Source organism: Vulpes lagopus, chromosome 9 (assembly GCF_018345385.1).
Source record: "Vulpes lagopus strain Blue_001 chromosome 9, ASM1834538v1, whole genome shotgun sequence".
NCBI classification, from domain to species: domain Eukaryota; kingdom Metazoa; phylum Chordata; class Mammalia; order Carnivora; family Canidae; genus Vulpes; species Vulpes lagopus.
Window position 1 is genome coordinate 16661433 of NC_054832.1, and position 18107 is coordinate 16679539.

At 54.0% G+C, this 18107-nt stretch overlaps 1 protein-coding gene and 1 long non-coding RNA gene across 6 annotated transcripts in view; one reads left to right on the plus strand and one right to left on the minus strand.

Moving 5' to 3' along the window:
* Nucleotides 1-1714, plus strand: part of LOC121499036 — a 13931-nt gene extending 12217 nt beyond the window's left edge. For all 3 annotated transcript variants that reach the window (XR_005989984.1, XR_005989986.1, XR_005989985.1), the window contains one exon: nucleotides 296-1714. This is a non-coding gene — a long non-coding RNA (uncharacterized LOC121499036). The remainder of the gene's footprint in view (nucleotides 1-295) is intronic.
* Nucleotides 1-18107, minus strand: part of FAM83A (family with sequence similarity 83 member A) — a 38169-nt gene that overhangs the window by 9176 nt on the left and 10886 nt on the right. Inside the window, exons 1-3 of one of the 3 annotated variants that reach the window (XM_041769498.1) lie at nucleotides 13728-13852; nucleotides 10047-10639; nucleotides 781-948 (exon numbers count right to left, since the gene is read on the minus strand). In XM_041769498.1, coding sequence (XP_041625432.1) covers nucleotides 781-948; nucleotides 10047-10526 — 648 coding nt within the window. In that variant the 5' untranslated portion in view covers nucleotides 10527-10639; nucleotides 13728-13852. Of the gene's footprint in view, nucleotides 1-780; nucleotides 949-10046; nucleotides 10640-11415; nucleotides 11456-13727; nucleotides 13853-18107 lie in introns of those variants that run through there. The other 2 variants (XM_041769499.1, XM_041769497.1) reach the window with 2 other exon arrangements.

Here is an 18107-nt window from a genome sequence, read left to right on the forward strand (position 1 = left end):
ATCCAGGCCAAGCGGGCCTGGTAATCACAGGACCGAGGCCTGCCGCTCCAGATGCCTGAGCTCGCTGCATCCCAGGCAGTGGGGAGGACAAGGGATGGAGGAAGGGAGGTTGGGGGGTCTCCCGGAGGCTGACCTGTCTGAACTAGAGCCCAGTCACCAAGGGAACCACCCACCCCTGGTGAGTAGAGCCTGCTCATAAAAACTGGGCGGTTTTACCTTTGACCCTGAAGTAGCTGCCCTAAATTCGACATGACTAAATGACCCTTTATGCCTGGGTTTCTTTTCTCCTTGCCAGAAGAAGGAAGTCCGTGGGCAGTTGGGTTCTGTCCAAAAGGATCAGCTTCCTGGGGTTCTGCGGAGTCCTATACGTGTACCAAACAGCCCGGATGCTGACCTGGCCTGTGGAGCCACGAGGTCCTTCAGCAGAGAAGACAACAGGCATGCGCAGCAGAGATTGCGGCCCACCAGATCCCCACGGGCCCCTTCCAGTTCCCAGCCCCCGTGGGCTGCGTGAGCCAGAGGGCCTAAGCAGGCATGATGGACGCGTCCTCCAGGTCAGGTCCTGCGGCATTCCCCTGCCCTGTCTCCCTGTCACTGCCACCCCGAGGCCACGTATTCCTATGGTGTAGCTACAAGGTGAGGGAGGGCCGTCTGTTTTACAGGGGACTTTTGAGCAAGAGACAAACCTTTCTTTACGCTGAGCCATTGAGATGGGGTGTGTGGGAGGGAACTGTTAGCGGCACCAGCCATGCTGTCCTCACTCCCACTGGGGGCCCCTACCTTGAGGTGGCTGTCAGAGATCTGGACTTTGTCACACATCTCCTGGAAGAGCTTCACACCTCCCTGGTCCAGGAGCACACAGACAAACACCCCGCGCTTGTTGGCCGCCTCTAGAATGTCACAGAAGATCTCCACATCGGTGAACACATCCATCAGGATAGCCAGGACCTGGGCCAGGGCAGGGGGGTGGAAACAGAGTCAGGGGCCAGGTGCTAACTGGTCTCCGCCCGGCTTCCTACGGCCCCGACCCCATGGGCCTTCCTGGGAGAGCAGCCCCCACGGCTGCTGCACTGGAGGGAGCGAGGGGTGGGGGCTCCGCCAGGGCACATTCAAGGGGAAAGAGCTGGAGGCCTCCACCCTGACTCCATCGCCCACCACGGCCCCTCGGGCCTCTTGGCCCACTGCTGGAGTGCAGCGCCCACAGCAGGAAGGAGAGAAAGGCAGAGACAGGAGCAGGAGGGAAGGGCAGAGCAAGGGGAGGCGGCCACACAGGTTCAGGGCTGAGGGACAGATCTGACGACAGGGCTGCTCAGCCAGACGAGCTCGAAGGCCCCCAGTGGCCACTGGTTTTCACCTGCTTTGAAGCCACATATATTCGCCTCCAACAGAACCCTGGTGGAGGGGATCGCTGGGTGGCTCAGCGGATTAGCACCTGCCTTTGGCCCAGGGCTCAATGCTGCAGCCCAGGCTCGGGATCGAGTCCGGCATCAGGCTCCCGGCATGGAGCCTGCTTCTTCCTCTGCCTGTGTCTCTGCCTCTCTTTCTCTCTCTCTGTGTCTGGAGACCCCTACGTGCAGAGTAGCCACTGCCACCTCTATCATAACAGGATCTGGGGGATCTGGGGGAGGAGAGAGCCCTAGACATGCAGCAAAGGGGGGATGTGAGTGTGTGTGTGTGTGTGTGTGTGTCTACCTGCAGGCATCCAGTGTGTGTGTGTGTGTCTCCACCTGCCAGGCATCCAGTGTGTGTGCGCGCATGTGTGTGTGTGTGTCTCCACCTGCCAGGCATCCAGTGTGTGTGTGTGTGTGTGTGTGTGTCTCCACCTGCCAGGCATCCAGTGTGTGTGTGTGTGTGTCCGCGTGTGTGTGCATGTGTGTGTCTCCACCTGCCAGGCATCCAGTGTGTGTGTGTCTCCACCTGCCAGGCACCCAGTGTGTGTGTGCGCGTATGTGTGTGTCTCCACCCGCCAGACATCCAGTGTGTGTGTCTGTGTGTGTGTCTCCACCCGCCCGGCACCCAGCCCTCCTCCTGCCGGCGGCCCCCAGCCTCCCTTGGAGACTCCCCTCTCCTCCACAAGCAAAGTGGTTTGGGCGGGGCCACCGGGGCGGGGAGGGCCCATCACCGCGGCCAGGCCAATGAGAACGCGGCATCCCCTGCGGGCCACAGGGATTGGCCCGGTGCTGCTCACGTGACCCACGCTATGCTAATGAGAGCCCCGCGGGCGGTCGCTGGGCCGCAGCGCGGGGGAGGCTCCGGCGGCCCACTCGCCGCCACTTGGGGACAGCGTACCCGAACCTGAAGGCAGCCCCGGCGACAGCCCGGCCCAGCAGGGTCCCGGCAGCACCATCCGATCACCTGGTGTCGGCCATGCCCGAAGCCGGCCCTACCCTTGACCTTCCCACCGTGGAAGTCAGTGCCTGCTCCTCTCCTTACACTTGTTTAGGGTTGTTTCCCCGATATTGTGATTCATAAAAAATATATATATTTGATCTTGTCCCTGTTTTTGGCACCAAGTTCTAACACACCTGGAATTTGCTAAGTGGTGAGAGCGGAGAGAGATAAAGGTGCTTTGTTATGTTAATGAGTGACTTTTGGATGGGGCTGGTTGCCAGGGGAACCCACTAAGGGGTTGGAGCGTTGGAATTTTCTGTCCCTCCCGCCCCTGCCCCAGGGAAAGGGGGGGCTGGAGGTTGAATCAGCTGCCAGTGCCAATGATTTCGGGTCGTGCCTGTGTGAGGCCGGGCTCTGAGTGCCTCTGGGTTGGTGATTTGGGGAGAGCTCAGTGCTCAGAGGAGGCGTGGAAGCTCCATGCCCTTCCCTATGCATCTCTTCCACTGGCTGCTCCTGAGTGCGCGCCCTTATAATAGCTGGCAATCTAGAAAGTAAAGGTTTCTTTGTTGTGAGCTAGTCTAGCGGATTGATCAAACCCAAGGAGAGGGCCTTTGGAGTCTCCAGACTCCAGTCTCCAGACTCTGAGCTGGTGGAGCAGAGGCACCGTGACAACCTGGGACGCCCAGCTGGGGTCTGAGAATCGCCCGGTGGTGGGAGACTCCCACACAGTGGGGTTGGAGCAGAACTAGACGGCTGTCACCCAACCGAAAGTCAGTCCTCACACCCGGATCATGGCATATGGACAAGTGGATTCAGCAGCCATTCCCAATGATAATTACAACCGTCACATAAAAACTGTAAGACATGGCGAAATGTTGAAGTAAAAGTGCTGTATAATCCACCCTTAAGGGACACCCGGGTGGCTTAGCGATTGGGTGTCTGCCCTTGGCTCAGGTCATGATCCCAGGGTCCTGGGATCGAGTCCCACGTCAGACTCCCTGCTGAGCAGAGTCTGCTCCTTCTCTTCCCTGCTGGTGCGCTCTCTCTCACTATCTCTGTCTTTCTTTCTCTCAAATAAATAAATAAATAAATAAAATCTTAAGAAATCCATACTCAACACAGGTGTGTTAGCAATGAACGAATTCAGTGAAAAAGGCTTGACAGAGCACAAAATGATAGTATTTCTGGTATGGTTGCCAGTGAGGGCAAGTGGCCTGGAGACACATAAGCAGGCACAAAGCCAAAACTAGTGGTTTGGACTGGGCATGAGGGCAGCTTTCAACATTACCTATAACAACGTTCCACCATTTTTCTAATAATTGCTATAAAAGTATAGTAATTATATATATATGGTATATGGAGATGTATATGTACATACAGATCTGTAGATATATGGACCATTAGCATCTGGGAAGTAGCAAGGACAAGAAGAGGGGCATTGACACAGACAAAGGAGATGTCTGGTACCTCTTGGAGCTGACTTCCTGCTCAGATGACATGGGTGTCTGCACAGGGGAAAGAACTGTCTGGGTCAGAAGTCGGAAAAGATGTTCTCACAGGGAGGCCACGCTCCTTTAGAACCATGGCCCTGTTAGCACGTGATTGTCTCTACACATTTAGCCTTCTGATGCCAACAGCAACCCAGGCCCTCTCTGCAGAAAGATAACTGCTTCCTCCTTGAGGGGGGTATAGATGAAAGGGACAATTCTCTCTCTCTGCTCCTGCCCACCCTTCACCCCCTGTTGTGTTCCAGTGAGGGGGCATGTTTACAAATAACCCCCGGTCATGATTTAAGGGATACTTGGAAAAGCAGGCTCAAGAAGTCTAGGTTTATCGTGTTGGCCTCCTATTGGGATTGGCTCCCAGCCAGACTGTTTTAAGGCCCATAACCTCTTCAGTCCCCTGCATGGTCATGCTACCTTACAGGGTGTGGTGGGGTGAATGAGGACCTCCCAAAAGACAGGTCCACATCCTAACCACCAGAGCCTATGGATGTGACCTTACTTGGAAAAAGTCTTCACAGGTGCAATTAAGTTCCCAAGGTGAGGGGCACCTGGGTGGCTCAGTGGTTAAGTGGCTGCCTTTGGCTCAGGTCATGATCCTGGGGTCCTGGGATCAAGTCCCTCATCAGGCTCCCCTTGGGGAGCTTGCTTCTCCCTCTGCCTATGTCTCTGACTCTCTGTCTCTCATGAATAAATAAATAAATAAATAAATAAATAAATAAATAAATAAATAAAGAAAATCTTCCAAAAAAATTGCAAGATGAGATCATCCTGGATTATCCAGTGGGCCCTAAATTCACTGGCAAGTATCCTCATAAAAGACACCCAGAGGAGGGCAGCCCGGGTGGCTCAGCAGTTTAGTGCCTGCCTTTGGCCCAGGGTGTGATCCTGGAGATCCAGGATCAAGTCCCACGTCAGGCTCCCTGCATGGAGCCTGCTTCTCCCTCTGCTTCTCCTTCTGCCTCTCTCTCTGTCTCTCATGAATGAATGAATAAATAAAATCTTTAAAAAAAAAAAAAAGACACCCAGAGGAGAGACAAGGAGAAGAGGCCACGTGAAGACAGAGGCAGAGCCTGGAGTGAAGGAACATAAGCTGAGGAACACCTGCCGCCACCAGAAGCTGGGGGCAGAAGACAGGACCCTCCCCCAGAGACTTCAGAGCAAGTATGGCTCAACGGATGTCTTCATTTTAGGTCTGGCTTCCAGAACTAGGAGAGAATAAATATGTCTTGTTCGAAACCACCAGCTGTGCAGGAACTTGTCACAGCAGCCCCGGGACACTAGTAGGGAGGGGTAGCACACAATCCAGAGGACAGTGCTCTATGGGGTGTTAGGGAACCCTGGCGCCAGCCCTGGTGCTACTAGAGATGAGCCGAGTCCCTTCGGACAAGCCACTTACCGTCTCTGGGCCTCAGTTTCTTTACCCAAAAAGAGCATTAGCTATCATTCCAGCTGCGTCCAACCCTGAGCCCAGATAACACAGAGGAAACCGTGTGCAAAAAGTAAAGGCTTTTATTCTAGTTTGTAGTTTAAAAATGAGTGTGGTTTTTATATGCATTGGGAGCAAGTATGAATAATGTTAGAAGAACACCATGCAGGGGAGCCTGGGTGGCTCAGGGATTGAGCATCTACCTTCGGCCCAGGGCGTGATCCTGGAGACCCGGGATCGAGTCCCACATCAGGCTCCCTGCGTGGAGCCTGCTTCTCCCTCTGCCTGTGTCTCAGCCTCTCTCTCTGTGTCTCTCATAAATAAATAAATAAAATCTCTAAAAATCACCATGCAAACATGTTTTAGTCTGGGTTATGGAAGGGGATTAAAATTAGTGCCTGCACCTCTGTGGCAGAAAGAAGAAATCAAGTAGGCCGATCAGTGGGACGGGCACTTTGGAGTGGGGTTGGCTGAGAAGGAGGAAGTACTCTGGAGACCCTAAAGGAGGAAGCCCAGGGTGGCAGCCAGCTCTGGGAACCAGAGCTGCAGAGAGACAGAGGAGGCCCCCCAGGGGGGTGCTGCTCTGCTGGGGGCATACCCATATGCCAGAGTCATCCTGCGGGGACCTCACTCTCTGCCTGGCAGATGTGAGCTCCTCCTGGGCTAGAGGGCCGCTGCCTCATCTGTCTGTAGGGGATGGCAGGGTGGAAGAGGGGCAATGGGATTTGGGTCCTGGTGGGGCCCAAGCATGGTGGGAACACTATCGCCCCCCACCCCGGCTTCCATTTCTCTTGCCTTTTTCTCTTCTGTGTGCTGAGGCTCCTTTGTTTTCCAAAAACAACAGCAACAGCCACATGTAGGGAGCAGAGCACACCCTTTCCCAGTTTGGCAAATCCCTGTGGTATCTGGCCCCACGGAAGACAGCTGGCTTCTCAAACCTGCTTCTGCAGCAATCTGTTGGGCTATGTTGCTGGGTGGAAGCCAACGAAGATAATCTGGCCTCACACAGGTAAGTGGTGAGAGAGGACGTGACGGCCCAGGCCCACGGACGGGGTCAGGGAAACCCTCGGGGATCCTGACCGCCCTCGGAGGACGTATTAATCCTGGTGTTTCCATATTTCAGGATGCTTCGTCCTGCAGGGCCAGCTGATTCCCGGAGAGGCGGCAAGCACCGTGCCTCGGAGCACGCCTTTGGTAGGCACGCCAAGCCAACACTGCCCCTGCCCTGAGTGACCCCAGGGCCACGTGCTGGGCAGCAGAGCCTGCTGAACAGGGCCTCCATCCTGATCCGTGTACCCTGCCTGCCCTCCCTTCCCTGCAGAAGCACAGTAAGGGCCTGTGCGCGTGCGTTCCCCGCGCCCCTTCTGCCTCCTGACCCCCCTGGTGCTTCCTGTGTGGTCCTGCAGCCCACGCTATGCCCCCTGCTTCTAAGGAACTGTGAGCAAAAGCTTCTTGTTTCACGCCAGGCATTTCCATGCCTGCACATCACCCCCGCTGCGGGACGCCCAGCCCTCTCACACCTCCTGACCTCTGCCTAGACTCCCGTCCCTCTCTGCCTCACAACCTCTTACTCAGCCTTGGAGACTCAGCTCAGAGGCCACCTCTTCCGTGAAGCCAGCCTTAGTCACCCTGTCCTCCCAGGCACAGACGGTTGCTCACACCCCGGGGCTGCCTCCCACCCAGTGTCCTCTTCTCCTCCCCTAATGGGCACAGAGGCAGGGTGCTCCCCGAGGGATGGAGGGAGGCCCCCTGTTCTGCTTGGCCATCCTGGGTGCGGGACCTGGCTATGAATTAGGCTCTGTGGGATAAAGGAATGCGAGCATGAAGGGAAAGACAGACAATTCCTGCAAGCTGAGGGAGTGGAAACTGGTCTGGAAAACCCTGAGCAGGCTGGCTCTGTTTGTTCCCCTCTCGGGAGGCTGAAGCCATAGAGGGAGGACGCCAACCGATCCACCCTCCGGCTCTGAGTGGGGAGGCAGGGGCACAGCCTGCTTCTGAGGACAGCCTGTGACCAGGTCCCCGGGCCCTGGCATCTCTGTGGGGACCGGCCACAGCTGAGCCCGTGTGTGTGTGTGTGTGTGTGTGTGTGTGTGTGTGTGTGTGTGTGGAGAATATCACAAACTGCCTGCAGGGGCCTGACAGGCAACAACATGGGTGCAGCTCATCAAGGCCTGGGACAAGAGGGCGTGGTGGGGACTGTGGCAAAGCACACTCCCCCAAAGTGGTGGTGGCCACTCAGCGCCACCAGAGCCAGCTCTTCCTACTTGCTAAGAGGAACTAGAAATTCTCACTCTTAAGTGAACTCTTCAGGCTTTTTTTTTTTTTTTTTTGGGGATTTTATCCATTTATTCATGAGACACACAGAGAGGCAGAGACACAGGCAGAGGGAGAAGCAGGCTCCCTGCGGGGAGCCCAATGCGGGGACTTGATCTAGGGACCCCGGGATCACAACCTGAGCTGAAGGCAGACACTGAACCACTGAACCACCCAGGAACCGCGAAATCTTCAGCTTTTCAGTGTTGTCTTAAATTCATAACACGCTGTCTTGGTGAAACAAAGGGTTATGAGGGGGCCTCAGGGCCACAGAGGGAGGGAAGCCTCTCTGGGGGGAGGGTGGGTGTGGGGGGGCAGGGACTCAGCCTGGGGATTGCTTCACAAGCCCTAACCCGGCTTCTCTCCAGGGAGCCTCACTCACTCAGGGTGCGAGCTGCGGCCGTGGGTGAGAATGTTCCCCATACCAGTGGTCCCTACCCCTCGGGAGGCCGCTGAACTGCACACGTGGAGAGGCCAGAGTGGAGTCTGAGGCCTGGGGAGGTTGAGCGACTTGCCCCAGGTCCCGCAGTCAGCCCCAGGCGCGGCCTGCGCTCCTGGCTGCCTGCCTGGGCCCATCTGTCAATCCCTAATGCTGACCTGGCCCGGAAACATGAAATACTGCTCTGAAGCAGCCCTGCCACTTGGAAAACCAACACTCCACCCCTTGTAACTTTATTTCATTTTCCAGAACTCCACTCTTTCCCTGCCGGTCCACACACCGCCTCCCCATCTTAAGCGGGGCTTTTTCTGGAGCCTGAAGATTTCACAGAGTTCCGACCCTCTGAGGGCATTCGGTCAGGAGCCTGGGATCCCGGCAGAAAATGAGCTGAAGCATCAGCTTGTTCTTTCTTTGAGTCTCCTCTCAAAAAAAAAAAAAAAGTCTCAGGACACCTGAGTGGCTCAGCGGTTTGGCGCCTGCCTTTGGCCCAGGGCATGATCCCTGAGTCCTGGGATCGAGTCCCGCATCGGGCTCTTCGCAAAGGAGCCTGCTTCTCCCTCTGCCTGGGTCTCTGCCGCTCTCTGTGAGTCTCATGAATAAATAAAATTAAGAAAAAAAAATGAGTTCCTTCTCCCCTCTCTGAGTTTCAGGTGGCAGGAGGGAAGCCTCCCCAGCCCTGTTTGTTCGGAATAGTTGTCTCGTGCAGCTGGGGGAGAATGAGCCAGAGTGGCTCCGACCATGCCCAAAATTCTTTTTTTTTTTTTTTTTAAGATTTTATTTATTTATTCATGAGACACAAAGAGAGAGAGAGGCAGAGACCCAGGTAGAGGGAGAAGCAGGCTCCATGCAGGGAGCCTGACATGGGACTCGATCCCTGGACCCAGGGATCACACCCTGGGCTGAAAGCAGGTGCCAAACCACTGGGCCACCCAGGGATCCCTTTTCTTTTCTTTCTTTTCTTTTCTTTTCTTTCTTTTCTTTTTCTTTTCTTTTCTTTTCTTTTCTTTTCTTTCTTTTTTTCTTTTCTTTCTTTTATTTTAAAGATTGTGTCCGAAATTCTATCAACCACGCTCCAGTCTTAAAATGTTTTTCTTCTTCCAAAGTCACATATTGGCGTGCAGACACGCGGGGAGAAACCTCTCTGCCTGTCCTGTCTTCTGTGTGACACTAGCTGGACCCAGGTGCTGCCTGGCCTGTTGTGACCGGGTCTAAGCCGAGGCTGGGGGCCCAGGGGTGGGCGTGAGCCTTGGCGGCCTGACCCCGAGGTGAGGCCTTCTTGAGAAGGGGACTTGGGTGCTGCGTCCTGAGGAAGCAGCCGGCGTCATCATCCGGTGAAGAGCAGGGAAGGTGAGGGGTGCCGGGCAGGGGGCACGGCACCCGCAAGGCCCGAAGACAGAGCAAGGCGGGCCTGGAAGGTCTGCAGGTCCCAGGGACCGGCCGCATGAGCTGGGAGCCCCGTGGAGTAGCTCTTCCCATTGCGGGCGCCGGGGAGACCCGGAGGCTCCCAGCGGGAAGGGACCAGGCTAGACTGGAAGCGCAGAAGTACTGGGGGGCGGCATGGAGTCTGGGTGGTTGGGGATCACCACGGAAGGCGAGGGGCAGGGCAGCCCGGGGCTCAGCAGTTTAGCGCCGCCTTGGGCCCAGGGCCTGATCCTGGAGACCCGGGATAGAGTCCCACATCGGGCTCCCTGCATGGAGCCTGCTCCTCCCTCTGCCTGGGTCTCTGCCTCTCTCTCTCTGTGTCTCTCATGAACAGATAAATAAAATCCTTAAAAAATAATTTAAAAAGAAAGGAAGTCGAGGGACAGGCAGGATGCTAGGGAGAGGTGGGTTGTGGTCAGGACCCAGATGGTGACAGGTGGGACCAGAAAGTCGGTGATCCAGGGCAAGAGAGAGAATAGCACCTGACTCCATCCTCAGCCCCAGCCTCTGAACCCCATCCCATGGGGCCGGACCCAGCCCCATTCCTCCTCTACCAGCCCGTTCGCCCCCGACCCCACGGCCAAGGAGACACAGGCCCCACCACCTGTACCTGGCTGGTCCGGGTGATGCAGCGGCGAATGAGGTCTCGGATGTTGTTGTGCTTGTCCATCTGGAAATAGACGGTGGCGCTCGATTTTTCCTTCAGGTAGGGCTTCTGGGCTGAGGCCCAGGTGTGCAGCAGGGTGGGCTCGCTGCCCTCGGAGGCCACGGGGAAGTAGGTGCCCGAGGGCAGGGAGCAGGAGTCCAGTCCCCTGGCGCCTGCCTCTGCCCCCGCTGCGGGCTCGGGGGCGCCCGGCGGCTCCCTGGCCCGGGCCTGGATGAACTGGGCCTCCTCGGAGGACAAGAAGTCCACCTCCCCTTCCTGGCCCAGCGCCTGCCAGTAGGCCTCGGGACCCCCGTCCAGGAGGGCATCGGTGGCCAGCCGGGCGCTCTCGTTGTCGCTGAAATCGGCCCTGGCCGGCCGGACCCACTGGCTCTTGACGTCTTCCAGGCGCTTCTGGATCTTGCCCACGTGCCTTGACCGGCTCATGCTGCCCAGTGGTGCTGGGGAGGCCGCTGCTGCTCCAGGTCTCCTTGAGGCCAGTTGGCCTCGCTGCAGGGCAGGGGGGGAGGCTAGCGCTCCCAGGAAGCCCCCGCGTCCACCTGCGCGGGGAAGTGGTTACCTGGCGGAGCAGCGCTCCGGATCAGCATCCCGGCCAGGCCCACCTGTGGGCGCCACCGCCCTGCCCTGCCCTGCCCTGCCCGGGGCACGCCCCGCACGCTCCGCCCTGCACCCGCCCCCCAGCCGGGCGGCGGGGCAGAGCGGGGAGGCCGTGGGGAGGCCGTCCCCTGCTCTCAGTTCAGACACCACTGGTTCGAGCCCAGGACTCCCCTGCGGGGCAGATGCCGCCCTGAGGTTGGGGAGGGCCGGCGGGCCCAGAGCTGTCCACCACGCACCCCTCCCTTCTCCCAGGACGCCCCAGTTCCCGGCCTCCTCCGAAAAAGCTCCCTGGGCTCCCTCTCCCCCTGCTGTGTTTGTCACCATCGTGTTTGAACAGAGCCTGGAGAGAAGCTCCGGGAGGGGGGCTGCGCCACCTGCTTGGAGAAGCGCCTGGAGGGGAGGCCGCTGCTGTCTGCGCGGGGGTGACGGGACCTGCCCGCCCTGCGCTGGAGGCCGGTGGCAGCAGAACAGCTAAGGGAGAAGCCTCTTTCTTTCTTTCTTTCTTTCTTTCTTTCTTTCTTTCTTTCTTTCTTTCTTTCTTTCTTTCTTTCTTTCTTTCTTCTTTCTTTTTTTCTTTCTTTCTTTCTCCTTCCCCTTCTCTTTCTCTCTTTCTCTCTCTCTCAATCTCTCTCTTCCTTTTTTTTAGAAGCCGCATTTTCTCCCCAGGTCAGGTCATGGTCAAGCCAGTGTCGGTGGAATGCAATGTCTATCTTCCTACCAGAAACAGAATGACACAGGATTTGCTCATTGGAAGGTGATTCCAAGAAGCGCCAACGGGTCTGAGGAGGAGTGAGACAGGAAGGGCAGGGAGCACCACAGGGCACCACCCGGGCATATGCTAATGAGCAGGTGACTGTTGTGCACATCTGGGATTTATGAACACCGAGGGACCATCTGGGGTCATTCCTGCCAGGCCCTCTGGGAGATGGTATTGAGTACATCTTAGAATTTTCCTACACCCTCCCCCCCAAAAAAGAATTTTCCTACCCAAAGGGTGAGGATTTATCTACCAATCTCCATTTGTCACCGGGGGAGGGCTGCTCCCCGGCCCACATCAACCCCACGTGGCTGGCCTGCCCTGTGTGCTCACCAAGCAAACCTTGAAGCCAGAGGAGACATGTGGTCCGACTCTCAGAGGTAGGGTCAGAGATTCAGGGGAGTGGTGAGTGCTAATGGGAGCGAAGTAGGGCCCTGACGATGTCTGCTAAGAGAACGATGCCAGAGGAGTGGGCCTGTGGGGTCCTCACACAGCTGGCACGTAGAAAGAGCCAGAAGTCTATCTGTCTGTGGCTTATCTATTCTTTGGAGAAAAATCGCTGTCAGCATCTATAACCCACCGAAGCCGTGGCCCAAGTGGCTCAGTCCAGAAGGACAGTAGTAGCATTTTAAAAAACACAGTCCAGGGGCACCTGGGTGGCTCAGTGGTGGCTCAGTCAGTTAAGCACCTGTCTTCAGCTCAGGTCATGATCCCAGGGTCCTGAGATCGAGTCCTACCTCAGGCCCCCTGCTCAGTGGGGAGCCTGCTTCTCCCTCTCCTGCTCCCCCTGCTTGTGTTCCCTCTCTATCTCTCTGTGTCAAAAAGATAAATAATATCTTTAAAAAAAATCACAGTCCAAGAAGAGAAAAAGAAATTAAAAGAAATTTCTTCTTTTGAAGGTCATTGAAGAAATCCAATTCACACCCTTGTGCAACCCTCTCTCGTATTTGACTTTGTCTCTTCCCTGCAACCCCTAGAACCCCTAGTATGACAAACCTAACTCTCTCCCTAGTGCCCTTCTGGCTCTGTGCCTCTCCCTTTGGCCGACTCTTGCTTGGACAGATTGACTTAACCTCTTCCCCACGTTCGCCTCTGAGCCTGCCTCCTCTCTGGCCCTCCTCGGTCCCTTCTTCCAGCTGTGTCACCTAAGTCCAGTGCCCAGTCTGGTGAAACAAACCCGGGGAGGACAGTAATAACCCCCGGATTTCTCCTGGTTCGTGCCAGGGCTCTACCGCTGTCCGCGGCTCTCCACTGCCTGCCGTGTTAAGTACTGATTCCCAAGCCCTGCATTGGAGACCTTGTGTGTTTGAGACCCGTGGGAACATTCCAGCCTGACCCTTCCTACACTTGGCCATAATTAAGTGCTCATTGCATGCTGGCCATCTGTGCTGAGGGAGACACAGATTAGTGGGCTTCGTTTCACAGATGAGGAATCCAAGGCTCAGAGAGGTTGAGTAACTTGTCCAGGATCACACAGTTAGCGAGTGGCATAGCCCAGACACTGTCACCCCAAAGCTCATGTGCTCACTGTGCCAAGCTTCCCCTGCCCTTTCCCCTTCTACCCTCAGAACAATCCACATCCTCCTACCAGTTCCAGAGTCTATACAAGGGAGACCTAAGAAGTGGGTGGAGGAGATGGGCTTCTGGTCTCACCCAGGCCCCAATTCTCTTTGTTTGATGAATAAATGATTGAGGGACCCCTGAACCAGTGGCCAGTCTCCAGGGCCTGTAGGGACTATTTTTACCTTTGCACTTGCAGAGCAGCTCTCATTAAAAAAAACAAAAACAAAAAAAACACATCTGAATGGAACTTTCGCCTCTAGAACTGCATGAGGAAGAAGAGCCCTGTTTCTCTTTTTCTCAGCTCTGTGCCCTCACAAAGACCCCAGAGATTCTACTTTAATCCTTCAGAATAGACACCCATACATTCAATGTGCTGCGACACACCTTATCCCCTTATTTCTGTCCCTGGCAGACATTACTAGTTGATCACAGAGCTCTTTCCCCAGGAACGGGGACCATACCCCCCTGCTCTTTACGGGGCTCAGAGAGAAGTCCTCACCGGAAGGAATCTTGGATGTACCACAAGCCTTCCATTTGCTGATGAGAAAACGGGAAGCCCAGAGAGGGGACGTCAGACAGCTGGCAGGTGCTGGTCATGGGTGTCATCCCTCCCTCTGCTCCTCTGCAGCCCCGGCCCTGGGGACCATCACTGTTCTTGCTGGATCTGCTGGCTGAAATAACACCCCCGCCCCCCCGCCCCACACACACACCTGGGACTGCGCTTCTGGAGCAGGAAATCTGGCCAGCTGTTGAGCCACACGTTCACATGCTGAGGAATCCTTGCCAAAGAGCCCTGAGTGGGGCGCCTGGGGTGCTCCGTGGTTGAGCATCTGCCTTCGGCTCAGGTCCTGATCCTGGGGTCCTGGAATGGAGCCCAGCATCAGGCTCCCTGCAGGGAGCCTGCTCCTCCCTCTGCCTGTGTCTCTGCCTCTCTCTCTCTGTCTCTCATGAATACATAAATATATGAAATCTTAAAAAAAAATAATAAAGGGAAAGCCCTGTGTCATACATGATCAAACCTTGTTCCAGGTTTGCTCCACTCTTCAGCCTGAGACAGCTGCAGTGTTTTGTTTTTTTCTGAGCTCTTTACGTAGGATACTATCCATGCAATTTTTTAGCTTATCTTCTTTGATAGCATCATAATACTCAGAAGTGTATTTCTCATGTCATTAAAAAATGTCCATGCTTCCTGCTCCCTTGTCTCCCACCCCCTTCCTGGCTGAACAGTTTGTTTGAGAGAGAGAGAGAGAGAGAGAGAGAGAGAGCAGGGGGAGGGGCAGTGGGAGGAGAGAGAATTTTTTTTTTTGCAGTTTTTTCAACAGATTTTTTTTTTTTATTGGAGTTCGATTTGCCAACATATAGCATAAGAGAGAGAAGATCTTAAGCAGACTCCACGCTAAGCAGTTTAGGTGAGATTCTCCTCCTTCAGGCTGTGAGCAAGTTAGGGTGAGGGATTGGGGAGCAAGCAAGGCAGGACTTCGCTTCTTGACACCCCTTGGGGCCTATGCCGCTTGGAGCTGGCACACAGTAGGTACCTAATACACATTTGTCAGGTGGATGATGGCGAAGGGCTCCTGGGGCGGAGGCCAGCTCGCACAGAATCTTGTGGAATGAGGACCCCAGAGCTTGTCTGTGGAGCAGCCAGGGGCTGCGAGCCTGGGCCTTGGGGGCAGGAATCTGCCTGTTTGACCTTACGAAGCAGCTGCCCCCGCCTCCCTACCACCTCTCCATCCGGGCCTGCAGCAGCATGCAAACTGTATGCTCATTACTCAGTGACCCAAGAAGTGCAATTAAGTTGAAAATTAGTTGGCATAATTAATTAGACGGGTAAATAGCTCCCTGTCAACACCAATCAATTCTTTCTGCATATAATCAGCTCCACGAAGGCGGCCTAGGAGCTCCTGCAGCTGATCCTTCCTTCCTCTGGCAGGCAAGGGCAGAGGGTGGGAGCCCAAAGGGGCCAGGATGTCCAGCCCCCCGCCCCTCCACGCTAAGCTGCCCCCCCAGGTGCTCTACAGTTGCTCTTCAACAGAGCAGCCTCTCCCTGGCCTTCCTCAGTGATTCCATCCGGGCACCCAGCAAAACCACAGCTTTACTCCCCGCAGCCCTTTGTCTTCTCCAGCTTCCTACTTGTGAGTTCCCCGTGTGTTGCTCAAGATTCCTGGTGTGTGTAAAAACCATAAACACGCATAAAAACCATGGGAGCTCCCAGTTTGGGGCTAGCAAATCTGCAGATGCTTTTTTAAAAATTTAATGTAATTAATTTATTTTTTATTTTTATTTTTTTTGCAGATGCTTTTTTCAAATGAAGGTATAACTTAAATGAGCGTAATGCACCCTCGTTAATGTTCAGCTCTATGTGTTTTGAGAAATGCCTACAGTCATGTAGCCACACCACAGCTAAGATCTAGAACATTTCTATCTCCTGCCCTCTCCTAGTAGTCAACCGCTCTCCACGCCCAACCCCTGGCAAGCACTGATCCATGACCTCTCCCGAGAGGTCCTATTCCAGAAAGTTCTATAAATGGAATCATACAGCGTGAACCTTTTGAGTCTGGCTTCCTTTCGCTTAGCATAATGCACTAGGGATTGATCCATATTGTGATGTGTGCCAGTGATTAGCTACTTCGTATTGCTGAGTAGTGTCTTACAGCACAAATGCACCGGTTTATCTGTTTCCCAGTTGAAGGACACCGGGTTGTTTCTAGTTTTGAGTGTTTATGAACAAAGCCACTATAAATATTCACATATAAGCTTTTGTATGAACACAAATTTTGTGCACTTGTCTTAGATAAATACCTAGGGGTGAGTTTGCTGGGTCTTATGCTAGGTGTGTAGGCAACTATATAAGAAACTGTCAAGTGGTTTCCTTAAGTCCTGTACCATTTTGCATCCCACCGACAATGTATGGGACTTCCAGGAGCTTTGCATCTTTGCCAGGGTGTAGACCTCAAAAAACAGTGCTATCCATCGCTGCTGATAGCAGGGATGGCGGCATAATTTTCAGGGCCCTAATTTTCAAGAAAAAAAATGCCATTAACAATATTAAAATAGAAAGCCTTTTCCTTTCTACCATAGTCTTTCTCTCCACTTCTCATGGCGGTGTGTTTTTTTTTTTCACTTGCTATTTCATGTTTTGAGTAAAGAAACATTAAAATTCAAAACTGTTAACATGGATTTTACCCTTCATCTTTATATTGTGCAATGCTGTTTCAAATGCAAATATGAGCGCATTTAACCTGTACGTAGAATCACTGAAATTACACAATTCGCATTTTGTTTGTACATGCATATGTATTTTGTTCTTCCCAGAAAGTGGAAATGTTGCACAAAACGAGCTCACCTGTTTTCCTTTGTTTTTTTTTTTTTAAGATTTTATTTATTTGACAGAGTGAGAGAGCACAAGCAAGTACAATTTTATTTATCTGACCAAGAGAGAGCACAAGCAAGGGGAGAGGGAGAGGGAGAAGCAGGCTCCCCCACTGAGCAGAGAGCCCAGTGCAGGGCTCCCTCCCTCTCAGGACCCTGGGATCATGACCTGAGCTGAAGGCAGGTCATGATCCCACTTAACCGGATGGAGCCACCTGGGCTCACCTGTTTTTGTCTCACTTCTTACCATGTGCATGTCCTACCTACAAACACTCTCTACCTTTCGCTTACCGGTGCATAAGGAAGGACAGAGACAAGAAGGAGGTACCTTCATTCTCTTCAGTGAGCATATGGAGAATTCCTTGGTTGTTTCCCAGAACAATGCCCTTTCCTGCAACCAAAGCAAATTCTGGTTCCAACAGAAGGCGTGACCTATGGGGTCTGCTCTTGCCCCCACTCTCCTTGTCTTCCCTGAGAGTCTCACTGACTTCCCACGCTCGGCGGGCCCACTGGGGTTCAGAGCTCACGAACCCTGTCCATGCTCTGTGCTAGTGGCTCAGCCAGGAGCTGCCTCTCTCCTGCTCACCCCGCTGTTGGACTTCACTTACAAAACCCCAGTTCAACGATCAAAATCATTCAAGAATTTCAAGATGGTGACAGGAGAGCCTTAGACCAAGCCTAGGGCCCCTGTGAGCCTGGGACCTACGGGACTGACCCCAGGGGCTGCCTGGAGAAACGAGTTCTTTGACGTGCACATCCTCTGTGATACCAGATTAAAAGACTTTTATCATATCTTTTTTTTTTATATAAAAAAAAGTCCATCCCTGAGATCCTAGGTAATTATGTTATTTGGGGTATGCTGTTCTTTAGGTGATTAACTTAAGCTTTGTCTGTCTGAGGACATTGCTCCTTTTTCTAGAATGAAGAACACAACTTCTTTTTAATTTTAATTTTTAATTTTAATTTTTTAAAAGATTTTATTTATTTATTCATGAAAGACACAGAGGGAGAGAGAGGCAGAGACACAGGTAGAGGGAGAAGCAGGCTCCATGCAGGGAGCCTGACATGGGACTCAATTCTGGGTCCCAGGATCAGGCCCTGGGCTGAAGGCAGCGCTAAACCACTGAGCCACCTGGGCTGCCCTTCTTTTTATTTTTTTTCTAAGATTTTACTGATTTATTCTTGAGAGACACACAGAGAGAGGCAGAGACATAAGCAGAGAGAAAAGCAGGCTTCCTGTGGGGAGTCTGACATGGGACTGGATCCCAGGACCCCAGGACCATGCCCTGAGCCGAAAGCAGATGCTCAACCACTGAGCCACCCACGTGTCCCAAGAACACAACTTCTGTTCTTTTATTACAGGGTACAACCCCTGGCCTGGCAAGGGCACCCACAGGCCCTCAGGAAAACCACTGTGCTGGAATAAGCCTCCCCTGCACCCCTGATTCTGTGTGGGAGCAAGGGGGGAGGGAGAGCACCGAGACTCCCCCATGATGACCCTCACCCCACACACAGCTGGCAGGGGATGGGGTAAGAAGGCTGAAGATATCAGCTGGTAAAGGAAGGAATATACAAGTAGGTCAACCCAGCAACATCTCAGCAACTCAGAAATGACTCTCAGGAATTTCATATAGTTCCTGGTACAGGTCAGCAAATAGTCAGAACCTGCCCAAGGTGGCCACTGGGCAGGTGTGGGTAGTCGGAGGGACCTTCCCTCCAAG